Source organism: Falco cherrug, chromosome 16 (genome assembly GCF_023634085.1).
Source record: "Falco cherrug isolate bFalChe1 chromosome 16, bFalChe1.pri, whole genome shotgun sequence".
Classification (NCBI taxonomy): domain Eukaryota; kingdom Metazoa; phylum Chordata; class Aves; order Falconiformes; family Falconidae; genus Falco; species Falco cherrug.
In genome coordinates this window covers 6,869,937-6,885,334 of record NC_073712.1, presented here as the reverse complement: position 1 = coordinate 6,885,334, position 15,398 = coordinate 6,869,937, and the positions used below count along the sequence as shown (strand labels likewise).

The following is a 15,398-nucleotide window of genomic DNA, read 5'->3' as shown; positions in this document are numbered from 1 at the left end:
CCTTGATTTCTCACCGCTAAGCCTCCAGCAGCACCAGCCAGCAGCATATTTTATTACTGCAATATCCAGACACACTCTGAACTGAACGGGCTGGCGATTAAAACATCGGCATTTGCCACACTACCTTCAGCACCAACCTCACGACTTCTAGAAGTGGTGGAATACAGCAGAGATGGGAAACTGGGAGGGTTAAAAATGGGAAACAGAATGGCACCCCGTCCATCACCAAATCTCAAGCAACAACTGCTGATGGGGGGGAGGGGTGGGGGGACGACCTTCACATGTTATAGCAATAGCTTAAAGCCCTGCACTCTCGCCTACTGTAGGGATCAATGATGATGTGACCAGCAGCCAAACTAATGTGGTTTTCAGCCTTCCCTCATGCCACTGGCACGCCACGCAGAGGCTAAAAACCAAAAGAGAACAGAAAAATATCTTTCGAAACAATCCCATTTCTAGAATAAGCACTAGTTTGTGCTGCTAATCACCCTCTCCATTTTCAGACAGCAAATAAAAGCTACAGCAAGAAAACCACATTCATTATCCTCTACACTTTGCCTTACGAGAACTTGCCGATGACATGGAACTGTTTTGATGGACCAAGACTTAGGATCTTCGGTTAGAAAACAATCGATCCACTTGTTCAGAGTGAGAGGTCTAACAATTCTGGCAGATACAGGTCTGTTGGGAACAAACCCCTTCCTTGCAGGACCGTCAGAGCATGCTTCTTGCAGTGGGACTGGACTGCTGTCCAAAGAAAGAGTCAGGGACTAATTCCCAGGCAACAACTGTTGTTATTTTAAGTAGATTCAATTTGCAAGCACTTCCCATCTATAAATTGCATAGCTCCATGGCTTACTCTCTGCATGAAAACCATTGTCCAATGACAGCAGTACAAAACCAAACTAAGAACTCTTCCCTGCTTAAAAGAAGGGAAGCCAAAATGCTCTTCCTGGAAAGTCCTATGATATAAAAAACAACAACCAACTTCAAAATTAGTAGGACTGACCAAATCACCCTGCCACAGTGCTTCATGACTGTAGATTAAAATCCACTCTTGGTTTAGAGTTAATCTGTTTATTTGGCTCCTTCTCAAGAGACAAAAAGCCAGGAGCTGCTCATATGCCACAGGATAAGACAGCTCCCCTGGCCTAATTCAGCCAATTTCACAGCAATAAATGTGAAGCAAAAGTTGTCTCTGTGGCATGCTGAAAACACTTCAGAGCTAAAAACTTTTGCACCACATTTAGCAACACCTTGAAGGAAAATGTTGGAGAAGAAGCACTCATTAAAGGAGAGGGGGGAACCCTACAAACGTTCTGAGAATTTGCTGTAGTTCATGCCAAAGATTTACTGCACTACTCTGTGCAGCATGCTGCAGCATACAAAAGGGTGCACACCAGATCAAACACGGCTGTGCCAGGCGTATCAGCTGAGATTTACACCCAGACACACCTCATTTTATGTTTATACTTGCTTCTATTTCTGCTGCTTTGCTTGGTTAAAGAACAGCAAACGCTGGGCTTGTTTCTCACGACATGGGTATCCTCATGACGCTGCCTGTCACCAACTCTTTCCTAGGCTCACCGCAGGCTGCCTACTGCCATCCTAACATCATCCCCACACTGCTTCAGAGTACAAGCAGCACTCCCAAATAACCCTAGCTCTTGTAAACACATGACCCTTTTACATTCATAATTGCAGAGAAAGTGATTTCCCCCCCCTCCTTAATTCCCAGCCCCTTACTTCTTTCCAAGCAACAGCTCTCACCGTATCAACTCAAAGCAAAATGACTGGGTCAGAAGCTTTGGAGTTTAACGCCAGTAAATAGTTAGTTTGATGGCAAGAAATTAATATTTTCAACTATTCAAATCCATTTGCAGCATCTACTTGGAAGAAATACCAGCTGAACTTGCTTGACACAGTTATTCTATATCCACGCGTCTTTTCTGACTTTAAACACTCACCTCAAGTTTCCCTGACCACTACCTACAGATTTCACAAAAAGAAGGTCCTGTGCTGTCTTCTGTAATATTACAGAAAAGAAGAAAGAGAAAGCCGAGATGAAGAATGGTCTCTAATGATGGAATTCCTGTGAAGTCAAGACCCTTTCTCCCATTTTTCTCCCATACCTTTTCATCCCTCAGCAAATCAAACCATAACTCTGCATTTGCTTCCATCGCCTACAGAACGTTGACAATATTCAGAGACCAGCACTCCCATGATGTTGTAGAAATTCTCAGAGAAAGCATGAAATCTGCAAAAGTCATACAAAAATGAACTAAATAAAGTCGTAAGTAACGAATATCAACTGTGCAAAGCATAGCAAAAGCTATTCAAAAGAACATGTGTTTAAACATACTTTCCATCTCAACAAAGGTTTAGATTTTTCACTCTTCATAAAGACAGCTGAAGAAGTTGACCAGGCAAGTAGATTCTTCCAAGTAAATTCCCAAAATGGGCAAAAATTAGTAAGCATTAAAAACATAAAAAGAGAAGTCAAGCCTTTTAACTAAAAGAAAAAGGGAAAGTTACTAATGCGTACCCTTACCACGAAAGGAAATCATTTAGAGCTAAGGAAAAATGTTGTGGGGCTCCCTTAGTTGGAAGTTAGGGAAAACTGGCTATCACTAGTAAACTTTTTATAGAAACCCTACTGGAGTTACACTGGCAATTCCTTCTGCTTTTGGAAGAAACTGCAACACTTAAGTGGACTGAGTCTTTTGGTCAGCTTTGGTCTCTAGCCTTGCAATATGTGATGAATCTGCAGCAGAGATATTTTGGAGATGGAGAGGAAAGAAGGAATACCCTGCATTCTTTCACCTCTTCCCATCCTCGTTAGCAATCCATTAGTAAGAACTGTACATAGGACAAAAAGAAATACAAACTATTGCTGTAACATCAAACCGGTCTCCCAACAGCCCCTTCCCCCTCTCTGGCAGCAGGCTGCCTCGTTGGCCCAATCCAGCTCCAAAACTCAAGGGATTAGCACTATCAAGGACTGCAGAAAAACAGATGATTCTACTGCAATTCCATAGCTGGAGTTTGGAGCAAGTCATTGTTGCAAACAAATGGAATCACTTATGCGCAGAGAGGAATTATTAACTGTAAAAACCCCTTAAAAGGTAGTTTTACATTTTAAATGTAAATGGTAATCCAATACATACAAACTCAAAATCTCAAGATTCAAAACTATTCCACTCAACCACAGCAGGGTGCATGGCTGAAAAGTCTATTTACACGGTGTATTAAACAGGCGTTGCCAAAGAAGTGGCCAACAGCTCAGCCGTAACTCTCAAAAGCACACATACGTGGTGCTAGGATCTGCAGTCATAGCGTGCAGTGACCAGCTTGGTGACCTGAAGAGAATACAAGAGAAATCATAGATACGCAATGTCAACAGTACTGAAAATCCCCAGGTGCACAGGTTTAGCAACAAAATAAATCAGTGATTTTAACTCATCGATCTAAAAATCGGAATATAATTCTACAAACACCTCTTTCTAGACAAGTGCTGCATGTATAAACGTTCAACAGTGGCGAGAAATGCCAGTTCTGTTTCAAATCACCACCGAAAGCATCACACTTCCTTTCCAGCCCTCCAAATTACAGCTGCTGACCCAGTCACAGCTACTTTTGCAATCTTTCACGCGGAGAAGGTCTGTACCACTCCTACGGGTTTACCAGGATTAAAAACTGCCGGCCACCATTCAGGGTGCTCAGAGGATGTACCATGCAAACAAGATCTTTATGCAGCATTTGAGACAAAAGGTCACAATCAGATTGAATACACTATCAGTCCTTCAACCCAGCGAGGAAAAAGGGATTGATCTGAAATTTATCAGCAATTTAGGGGAGATTAAAAATAAAGTTTTAGACCTTACAGTAGCCTGAATCTGAGGGCAGCTGGGACATTTGCCTGAAGTTCTTCTTATCAGGCGTCTTCTCTTAGTTCAAGATACACTCAGCTAAATAACCACGCAAGCACCTCCGTGCTGTGCTCGCTCCTGCTATAAATTACCTCATCTATTTTTCATATTCCTAGCGCTTTTTGGACTGTGCTGCAAGGTCTGCAAGAGGTACATTTTAACCTTTGCTAGAGACTACTCAAGGACAGAAGTGGCTTATGAAACCTCACTGCGTAAAAAATTTCAGTATTAAATTTCTGTAGCCTGAACCACGAAGCTATTTACTGAAGCTTTATACAAACTAATTAAATATAAGGCTCTCAAGGGACATGAGTAGAAAGAAAAAAAAAGAATTAGAAGATAAATCACTGGCTTTTCTTTCCTCAGCAAATGTACACTCCAATTTAATACATTAAACCAAAAAATGGTCTGACAGTCCTTGGTCGGGCAGATAGGCAGCATCCAAATCTCACATGGAACACGCTGCACAGCATAAATTAATTATCTCTGCTTTACCGCAACTTGCACAAAGGAATTGGGAGAGACAATCCAGACAAGGGGATGAGCTTGAGATATCAAAGGCTCCATATGGAGACCACAGAATCTCACTTTCCAGCTTCACAGAACTCATAATCTTTGTGAGCACATGGTACAGAAACGTATCAAAGCAGCACTTCCCTCCCCTGCTGACCCCATGTCATCTTGTCAGGAGAATTCCTACCGCATGACACGCAGCCATTTCAGAGTTTCCTCAAAGAGAGGCACTCAACAAGTCTTGCAAGAAGAGCCCACTAACACTGGCAACCTCTCCTCACCAACAGCGTGAAACATCGAAGCGCAGAGAGCACAGCCATGGAACAGAACACAATGCAGATTTTGCTTGCATCACCTACAGGCAAAAGACTCAAGGTCAATGCAGTTGTTGAGGAAAGCCACCCTGTTTGGACCTCTGCTGGTTAATTCACTTCTGCAGAAGGCAGAAACTTGGTAGTTGAACCTCCAAATACTAGGAGCCATGGGATCACTGGACAATTCAGGTTGGGAGGGAGCTCAGGAGGTCATCCAGCCCCATCTCTGGCAGTCAGCTGTAAGGTCAGACCAAGTAACTCAAGGCCATATGCAGCCTGGTTCCAGCAGCCTCCGAGGATGGATGCACTGCACCAGTACCTACAGGCTGCAGAGCTTGTCCTCAACCACGCTGCACAAGTCATTAGGAAGAAACACATCTCTCCCTCCACGTCCCCTGACCACTGCACGGTAGGTTTGATGTATAAGAGGTAAATAGTCTCCATCTTCAGAAACTCTTTTCATCCTAATGTTGATTTCCCCTGCCATTAGCTGCATGCACAAACCACGGGAAGAGCTAACTCCAACCCAAAAGAGGTGAAGAACCAGCTGCTGGGAAGAAGAAACTGGGGAGACAACAAATACCCATAGCTCACAGCCATGGAAGAACAGAAAGTTTCACTCACTCATCAACACCCTGTCACCCCTACACACCTTTTAGACGAAAAATTACCAAGTTCATTCAGCAACAGAAAATAAGAAGTTTTGCATAACAATGACCTATTAACCATAATCAGAAACTGTTTAAAGAATAGTTTGGTTAACAACTTAAGACTAATAAATTTTTAAACAAAGCTTCAACTTTCTATTAGTAATAAAGTGCTTAAGTACATGTTTGTGGATTAATGGTTTTAAACGAAGCCACCAAACACGGTTTCCAACCCACAGCCAGTACGGAGTGTAGGGGGGAGGGGGGGGAAACACAGTCAGTTTTGAAATGCCAGTAAAAATACCAGAGTTTCTTCATCTGAGGAAGAGCTGATACCTGACAATTTCTGTAGCATGCCAACACCTGATTCATCTCACTCCCACAGCGACTGCTTCATGGCATCATTTCACAACAGAAAAGATAGCAAACAACCCATGATCAGAGTTAACACCATTTCTACACTGTTCCCGCAGCTGAAGACAGAATTTGATCAGGACACCAAAATTTTTATGCAAGGACCATGGTAAGTTTAATGACTAGGCAGCACTACACTTTCGGATTTAAGCATGTCTTTAGTACCACCTCATCTTCCCACTGTTACAGAGACACCAGCGCATCTCTGGAATTACAGAGGCACGAGGTTTTACCACTCATGATAGCTTCCCTATAGAGCCAAATCACCATCCAACTCGGAACAGAGGTGTCTATAAAATGTAAAGCAAGGTTCATGAAATTTTAAGAGGAGCGTATAACTTCAAAGTCTCCCCCCAGACCTGAAAAGCAGGGGGATGATGATCCCTGTTGTCAAAGCAGCCTGTGAAAGGCTGAAGAAAGAGGGGTAAAGGAAGCTCTCCTCTGTACTTCGAAACAAGTGAGGTGATGGAGATTGTTACCATACTGTCACGTGTATTTTGGCCCACCTTCACCTCTCTCTCAAGGGAAGAGCAGGAGATGGATCAGCACCTCCCATTAACCACTTCTGGAGTCCCCTGCGCAGGGAAAGCTGAACTGCAAGAGGGATGAACATCCCAAACAAACTCATAGCTGCCCTTGCCACTAATCCAGGAAGGAAACCCCTTTCCCCAGCTCCTCGTCATCCGTTTACATACTTCCAGTCTTCTTAACCTCACATATTTAAAATAGGCACATTTTATAAGGCAAAAAGCAAAAGAAATCTGTATGACACTACAACAACTCACTTTTGAGACCACATTTACAGGCTAATTGACAGGTCTCTGCACAAATACCGCAAGAGATGAACTGAGTTTTGGCAGTCATGGTCTCTGCACACAGGGAAGGCTCATTTCCATTCTACACATCTTGTTGGTCTCTTTTTTTGAAAAGGAAGGGAAAGATTTTTTTTCTTTTCTAATGCGTAAAAAACCTGGGAGATGAGAAGATGCACTTTACTAATTCTAAAGCCTTGTTTCTTATTATTGAGTCCAATTCACAAATATTGTGACTACAAGCTTGTATCTATCACACACATTTTGATGGGGTAAATAATAAAAGAACATATAGGCCTCTAATTTTACACTGGCTTCAATTCCCATTTCCAAAGACAGCTAGAAAACAGGAATAGAAACTACACTAGTAAGAAAGAAACATGCTCTTCTCCATTTTTAACTTTAAGAACATGAAAATAATAATAAAAAAACAGAATAAACTCTTACTCAGCTTTATATTTGCTCAGGTAAGCATTTTTCACATATATGTCAAAACTACTTCTAGGTACAGAGTACTAGGGTCAGTGTAGGACACGCATCTTGTAGGACATGTTTTAATGATTTGCAACCAGCCAGCTGCCCCCTCCCCCCCCACTCCCCAGTAGGAAAAATTATTACGTACCTAATTGTAAAAGAATATTTTAATTGGCAGTTTTAATCTAGGTTTCCTATCCCGATTTAAATCACATTTTTTTAAATCACATTGATTCAACTCAATCAACCCTGCCCACAGGCCATCTTTCCTGTGTGCTAGGAGCATACCAAGCAAGTTTTAACCAATTAGATAAATCACTAAATCTTGTAACTTCTTAACAGCGATAGCAAGCCATACACATGCCATAATTATTCTTTCAAATACACATTATCTTGAAAATAAGAAGCCAAGTAGACATTTCACCTTTTTTTTTTTCTACCTAGGGCACATGATAGCCTGAAACCCAGCCAACTGAATTTTGCAGAAGACTTGCACAATCATTGCAAATATGCCTCTGACTCCTTATTGCCTTCCTTATGATAATGGGAATAACACTGATGCATTAGTTATATTCATTTCTATATGTATGCATATATGTGTGCATATACACGCACACACACTGCAACCTTAAGGTGTTACACTCAAGAGCACACTAAGAAAAACCAGACAGTAACATTACAGACTCACCAAGAGCAAAATCCCGAATAATGGAACTTTCTAGCACAAACAGCTTTACAGGGACCCTCAGCATGGTCCCCGTTACTACCAGTGGAAATATGCTCCTCTGACACTACACAGATTTTTAAAAAGATTCCCTTGATAGGAGGAGGATTAAAAAGCAATTAACTGGCTCTCATATTTCAAATGCAGAGCCATGTTTTAGAACAGCAGACAGAAGAATATGGATCTCTCAGAACTCAAAAATTTGTTATATTCCATAAAAAAACCCCTTACCGTGATACCTTAAAAAGGCAATAACCATAGCAGGAACCTATCCCATAGGGACAAGAAAAAGCATTGCAAACCCGATCCAGCATTGTATTATGAAAAAGCCCTGCAAATTCCAGGCAATCTGCAAATGATTTCCCCCTTCCCCACCCAAACATCCACTGCAAACTCCTACAATTGCAAGTCAGGACTGCAATAGCGAAGAGATGATAATAAAACCATTCCTACCTTTAACTTGAGTGTCATATTCAGCTATGATCTCCTTATCCTTTTTGAATTTTGCTGGCGACGTCATGTTTTCTCTTCCAAAAAGATTAACCTCAAAACAGATCCACCAGAACACAAGATATAAATGCAATTTCTCTCCTCTCAATGCAATGCCTTGATTTCTTGCTTGTCCTTCCCCCCACAAAAAGGGAAAAAAAAAAAATCAGTCCATGGAGAGAGGGTGTGAGACGGCGCGCAGCAGCAGCAAAATGCAGATGTTAAGATATCAGTGGATGGAAGAGGCAGCAGTTTTGTCTCCCTGCACCAAAACCTTTAGCAGCAGCATCAGACTAGCGAGATCCTGCAGCCCCCAAAGGCTCTTCCTGATTGCTAACGTTAATAGCACAGCCAGGGAGTGGAAGTCCTTCCGCACAACATGTTTTGTGTGGGTTTGGTTTGCCTTTTTTTTTTTTTTTCTTCTAAATGGGCTCAGAGATGATGCAAATCAAATCCCAAACGCGAGCAGGAACGGAGGACAAGAAGCCGTTTTCTTTGGTTTGTTTGCCTGCAAATACAAAAGAAATATATATATATATATTTAGAAAATTACAGCTTGCAGCCAGCAGGCACAAGACGCGCTGCCAAAAATTTGTGATGGCAAGAAAAGCTGCCCTGACATTGCAAATTGTCCTTTAAGCAGCAGCGTGAGGTTAGAAATGCAGCCCGACCAGGTAACCCAGGGAAGACGCCTACACGGCGGCCAGCCCCAAGGGGGGGGCAGAAGGGGCTCAGGGGGAAAGCGGGGTCCCCCGGGGAGCCAGCCTAGGAGGGGGAAAGCGCTTCCCCGGAGGGGCGGCACGGCGGGGGCTGCACACAGCATCTCCCGCCGCAGACCCGCCCCAGCCCCGCGGCTCCCGCACGCCAGGGCGGCCCCCTCCGCGGCTGCTCCCCCGGCAGCTCCGGCCCTTGGGGGCTGCCGGTATCCCGGCTTCCTCCAGCGGCCCCAGGGCCGGTGCGGGGGTCGGAGCCGGCGCGGGGCGCCGCAGCGCGGCATGTGCGGGGCGGAGGGGAACCCGCCCGCCGGCGGGACACAACTTTTCTCCCGTCTTCCCTATTTATTTGTTAAAATTTTTTCCCCCTTATTTTCAGGAGCGGGAGGGGGTCAGGCTGCAGCCCCCGCGGAAGATGCGCCTATGGAAGGAAGAAATAAATAAACACGGCACCCGCCGGATCCGCATCCCGCCCGGGAAGAACAATGAGGGCGGCGGAGAGAGGAAGCGTGGGGGGGTCCCGGGGGGGGCCGGGGCTGAGGGACGCGGCCCCGCGCCCCGCCTCAGGGCCGCGCTGAGGGGAGACTGGGGGGAGGCGGCGGGGGCAGCCCGCGGCCCCTCGGCGGGCTGGCAGAGGAGGGGAGGGGGCCCAGCGGCCGGGCGGGGCGATTACCTGGGCGCTGCGGAGCCGCCTCCCCGCCTCCCGCAGCCGGGCGTCCTCCGGCCGCTGCTGCCCGCCACCCGGTCCCCCTCACCGGCCCGCCACCGCCCCGCCGCGCCGCCCGCCCAGTCAGCGGAGAGCACTGAGCCGGAGCGACGGGCGCCGCGGCCAATTAGGTGGCTACATTCCTCCGCTGGGCCCACCCCCCTTCCCGCCGCCTGGCACCCTTTGCACCGCCCCGCCAGGACGGGGTGGGCGGAGCCCGGCGGAGCGCCTGAGCCTCCGCCCCAAGGACAGCGCAGGGGCGGGGCGAGTCATGCAAAGAGACCGCCAATGGGAGCGAGGCAGGGCGTGCCTCTCCACCAATAGCCAGGCGGTAGGGGTGGTGCCACCTGTCTCCTCCAACGGCTTGCAACGATAGGGTGGGCCCCGCCACTGATTTCCACTAATCAGGTTGGGGGGCGGGGCTTTCCGCGCCCAATGGGAGACTGAGGTCGGGAATTCAAACTGACAGGTGGGAGCGTGGCTGTTGACGGCTCCGGGACGGGACGGGACGGGACGGGATCGGAGCGGCGGGGCCTGGCCCGGCCCGGCGGTGCCCGCCCGCCATGTCGGCCAGCAGCTGCACCTTCGAGGACCGGTGCGTGGCCGTGCTGTGCTGCCGCTTCTGCCAGCAGGTGCTGAGCTCGCGGGGGATGAAGGCCGTTCTGCTGGCGGACACCGACACCGACCTCTACTCCACCGACATCCCGCCTTCGGGGTAAGCGCCGGGCCGGCGCGAGGGGGGGCGGGGGACGGCTGGACCCCACGGATCCCTCTGGTGGGGCACGACCACGGCCCCGAGGCCCCGCATGGCCGGCCGGGAGCTGCAGGCTGGCACCCCCGGGGGGCTGTGCCCTACCCCCGGGGGGCTGCGACCTACCGCCAGGACTGCGGCCTACGCCCCCCGCGATCCCGGGGGATCAGTGGCATAATCCGCTGTCACCGGGAGAGCGGCCTCGCAGCACGCCATTCAAGCCCTTCCTCCATTTCCAGTTCCACAGGGCTCGCCTTCAGCCCTGGGGCAGCGAGGCTGGCCCTTGTCTAGTAAATAAAAAGTCTAATTTAATCTGTTCGTGGGGAAGACGTAGGCCCGGGAAGCCACGGGGAGTTCCTCCAGCTCCTTCCTTAAGCAAAGGTTAGAACTGGAAATAAATGCCTGCAAACAGAACAAACCTGCTCTTGCGCAGGTTCCAGAATGACTCCCCTCCACGTCGGCTGTGTGTTGCTTTCCCATTGCAATATTTGAATACTAAGGAAGTAAGATTGCAAAATAACATGTTAATAAGAAGGGTTAAAAAGGAGATAAGAAATCAAAGGTTTGGTTTTAAATGGCCTAGCCTTTAAGCTATCGTTCTGTAGTCTTAGCTGAGATTCACCAGGAACTATGGTGACGGCTGTGATCAGATTTCTGACTGATAGGGCCACGCTGCCAGCAGCCAGCCCCGAGTGTGCGAGTGATGGTGAGTGCTCAGAGAAGTGGCATTTTCTGGCCTGATTTGAGAGGACTAGAGATACTGTCATGTAACGTCATATGGGTCTCTGTTTCCATATGAGTGTGGCTGGTAGCTGATAGGAAAACGGAACTGTGTGGTCTTGGGAGAGTTTAAAAACAAAACAAACCAACACAGCAGACTGCAGTGGTAACATCGCTTTGCTGTGACTTCAGACCTGTATTATCAATACAGTACAGTTGTAGTCATAGCTGCATCTAAATTCAGTATTTTCACTTTCTTCCTATCTAGTACTGTTGATTTCATTGGAACCTGCTATTTTACCGAAATCTGCAAATGCAAACTGAAGAACATCGCGTGTTTAAAGTGGTAAGAATGCCATTCCGTGACACTAACGCCTCCTCCAGCACGCTGCAATACTGTTTCATCTTCTCACTGTAGACTACTGCAGTGCAAGAGTTAAGGGATGAATGAACAGATTGCATACTGTATTTCAAATTTAATGCTGCTTGATAGAAACTCAGCCCACTACTTCTGGGCATGGCTGCCAGTCTATTTCTGTGCAAGTCCCAAGTGGAAATGTGACAACCTTGTCAGTAGTCTGAGTATATGGGAAGGCTTGCGTGCCACCTGCCTGATTAAATGTCTGCTTCAACACTGAGATAATTGTGTGAATAAGGCCGCAGTAAGAAGTAGTTACTCATATTCTAATTAATAGAACATCCTCTTGGCAGATCTAGTTGTTGCTAGCAGATGGAACATGCTGTCACTAAAGTTCTTGGAGTTCTTTTATCCTCTTTATTAGTGCCTGATATTTAAGAGTAAAAACAACAAGTCTCAAATAACTCACAGTTATCTGAGATGATCCTTTCAGCTTCATAAGCAAGACTTTTACCTTGTTCAAGTTTAAGCGATGGGGGGCTGTGATAGGAGCACAGTATTTTATTTTTTAAACAGGAGAAACAAGTATCTCACCAGAGTGCACAACTGAGAAGTAGAAAGATGGTTGTTTGAGGTTTCAGCCTAGGAGAGTAGACAAGGCTTTGATAGTCTCTGTCTCATTACTCCTACTACTGATACTCTCCTGTGCACAGTGCTTCTGTACAGATGGATTTTGTGTGCGTGATGAACTTCTATGTTGATTCCAATGGAATCACTGGCTTTCCAAATAAAAAAATAAAAAAAATTCCACCACCATTTGTTGGTATGTAAACTAATCTGGATTACACAATTTAGGTTACTAAATGGTTCTCTATGCCAAAGATCTAAAACTTAGATATTCTGAACTCCTGACAGATGTTCCCTGAATACGTAAGATGCTTGTTTAACTATGTTCCCTTAACTTTATGAAAATTTACATAATGGTCTGGTACTGTGGCTATTTAACATTAGTTTGAGCTGGAAAAGCCAACAACATCTATCTTCTCATCAGACATTTGTGTCGCTCATGATTTCACTTGTCTTTCTAGTGGTAACATTGTCGGTTATCATGTGATTTCTCCCTGCAAACCTTGCCTGCTGTCCTGTAATAATGGCCACTTCTGGATGTTTCATAGCCAAGCCGTCTTCGGCATCAACAGACTAGACCCTTCTGGTAAGGAACACATATGTTTCCTTCTCTTCCCTAAAATCTTTAATCCTAAGTGCACCTTCTAATGAGGCATCTCGATATAGTTAAAGCATATGGAGGGAGTGTAACATATGGAGGAATAAGGCAAGCGTTACTGTATTGCTAATCTAGCAAACTACTTTGGGGGAGGTAGTTGTAGCTACTTTGTAAATGAAAATTTCTAAGTGGAAATTTAGCTTCATCAGAAAGCTTAACCTACCCCCTTTTCTGGGCAGAAGTCAGGATTTTCTGAAGCAATATTATAACTAGTATAAACACAGCTACCAGCTGCTATTTATAGCGGTATGTATAGCTTTACGGGGCTATTAGGCAGCTGTCCAATGGGCACTCTTTTTGGGTGAGTCATGTTGTCACTTTGACCCTATATAACTGAGTCCTCATTAGCTCAAGCTGAAGTTAGAGCTCGTGCTAGCTAGTTTCTTCAGCTAGGTGTTGTTTGGATGCCAAGTGTCTAGCATAATTTGCCTTGAGTCCTCAGGAATGCATAGCATTCTGACAAATCATATCTCCTCCTTGCAGATGGGAGTAACTTATTGTCTAAGCCTTTCAGTGTCACCTGTGTCTCACATCAATGCATTTAAAAATAAGTCAGCCATGAGGGGATTATCAATAGCTACAGGAATTAGCTGTAGAAATACATCTGTGAGCAGGGACTTATTCTTTGAGTGATGCTGTAAATACCACCACTCACAAGATCACTTTGGAAGACACTAGGAAAGCATCTAGCTAAATATATCACGAACATGACTTACCAGGTTTTTCAATTACTAGAGTAGTTATTTTCTCCGAAAATAGACAGTCGTGCAACTTAAAAATAAGGTCGCAATCCAAAAATACTTTTTCTTTCCCCCCCCCGCCCCCCCCCCCGTCTTCTTACTTCCTTCCCACCAGGTGTAAATGTATTGCTTTGGGGCAACTTGCCGGATTTGGAGGAAAGCACAGATGAAGATACGTCCTGCATCTCTGAGGAGGAGTATATCAGATAAATGTTATCTACAATCTACTACAGTATCTTCATTATATTGCTGTTTGGTTTGGATTTTTTTGTTCCTGCTGGCCCATCAGAGTTTAAACAATATAGGAAACCAGGAAATCTGGAAAACAATCCTAAAAAGGAAGGTATCGGCTTCCTCTCTCACTGTAGCCTTCCACAGACTCTTGATTCTGCCTAGCGTGTATCTTCTGAGTAAAGACATGCCTTGATTAGACCTAGAAATGCAGATGGAAGGTGCATTTACTGAGACCTAGGTCTGTTTTGTTTTTTTACAGTTGATAATCCTTCTCAACTGTATTTTTTCTTCTTTCCTAAAACATTATTCACAGAGTCTTTCAGTTGCTGTAAGTACAGCTTAAAAATCTTAATAATCAGGCTGATCGACAAAGTTCTGAAAGAGCTCTGCTTTTGTGGTCGGACGGATCATTGTCCCGGGCTTCTATTCTGAGTATACAGAGTTGCTGAATAAGTGGCTTAAAGTATTGGACCTTTGGCTCTATGATCTGGCTCTTCTGCTTTTAGCAGCTTGTTCTCTGGGCATCTGAGGCATGCTAGGATGCTCCTGAATGCGGACTGGGAAGCTATCTTGCACAGCTTTTCCATCTCATCTTTCTGTACTTTTAGGATCATGTTTCTGAGATCAAGCTCATTTTTTTTCCCCCCCTCTAATAAAACCTCAGTAATTGCTACATATACTTAATGTCTAATAGAACTTCAAGACTACACTGGAGTTTTTCTTAAGGTCAACAATCAAATCCATCCAGTTTTAAGTGTTATTTTTTTCGTCTTCTAGGGTAGGCATCCCTCCAAAGCAGAAATCTGTCATCTGATTGAGTCTTTATAGAGAAAGAAAAAGAAAAGAGATCAGGTTAAATATTTGGTGTTCATGCCTAACCTTATGTTCTGAAGCGCACACAATCTGGTTCTTGTAAGAACTAAAGGATTCAAAGCTTATTATCCAAATTGTTACAGCCATGGTATTTAACTTATGAACTAAATACTGTCCCCTTCAGCAAGTCACCTGAAGGATCACCTTTAGAAAATTCAAGGTACAATCATATAAGAGAACAGAGTACATTTTTAAATTTGGATTGACACTGAGTAAGTCATTCTATAGCCTCCTGTGATACTTGGAAGAGGTGCAATGACAGCAGGTCTGAATTGTCTTATTATTTTTACTGCATGTTATATATTTCTTAATTAACATACTACCTCTTCTGCATTGTTTAAATGTATATTGGTATGTATATATATGCGTGGGTGTATGTCTTGTTTTGACTTCCTGTGTTATGTCTGCTCATTAAATAGATGTTTTGGACTATATAATCTTCTGGGCTTTAATTAATATGGATGTGTAATGATAATCAGAACAATGAAAGAGCATCTTGTATTAAACTAGTTGAATAATTAGGTTCTTACTACTGTGATGTTGATTTAGAGACCCCCAAAACATCACCTCCTTTTTACACTGACAAACCTGACAGTTTCTCAGTCTTAAAAGTGTTTAGTCAGTTAAATCTTCCATAACACCACATTGCATTTTTTGCCAGTTTTCTGTGCTGCATGAATTTGATCATGTTGTGGCTACAGT

At 44.9% G+C, this 15,398-nt stretch overlaps 2 protein-coding genes across 5 annotated transcripts in view; one reads left to right on the top strand and one right to left on the bottom strand.

Annotated features, from left to right (window-relative positions):
• SRGAP2 (SLIT-ROBO Rho GTPase activating protein 2) overlaps nt 1-9,804 on the bottom strand; it is a 110,798-nt gene extending 100,994 nt beyond the window's left edge. For 2 of the 4 annotated variants that reach the window (XM_055727989.1, XM_055727990.1), the window contains exons 1-2: nt 9,483-9,606; nt 8,281-8,824 (exon numbers count right to left, since the gene is read on the bottom strand). In XM_055727989.1, coding sequence (XP_055583964.1) covers nt 8,281-8,347 — 67 coding nt within the window. In that variant the 5' untranslated portion in view covers nt 8,348-8,824; nt 9,483-9,606. Of the gene's footprint in view, nt 1-8,280; nt 8,825-9,482; nt 9,607-9,702 lie in introns of those variants that run through there. The other 2 variants (XM_055727988.1, XM_055727991.1) reach the window with 2 other exon arrangements.
• A 385-nt stretch (nt 9,805-10,189) lies between these two features.
• FAM72A (family with sequence similarity 72 member A) lies at nt 10,190-14,667 on the top strand. The gene is made up of 4 exons (XM_055728303.1): nt 10,190-10,450; nt 11,475-11,552; nt 12,653-12,777; nt 13,705-14,667. Exons 1-4 carry the CDS (start codon nt 10,299-10,301, stop codon nt 13,797-13,799), a joined length of 450 nt encoding a protein of 149 aa, XP_055584278.1. The 5' UTR covers nt 10,190-10,298; the 3' UTR covers nt 13,800-14,667.
• The last annotated feature ends 731 nt before the right edge of the window (nt 14,668-15,398 follow it).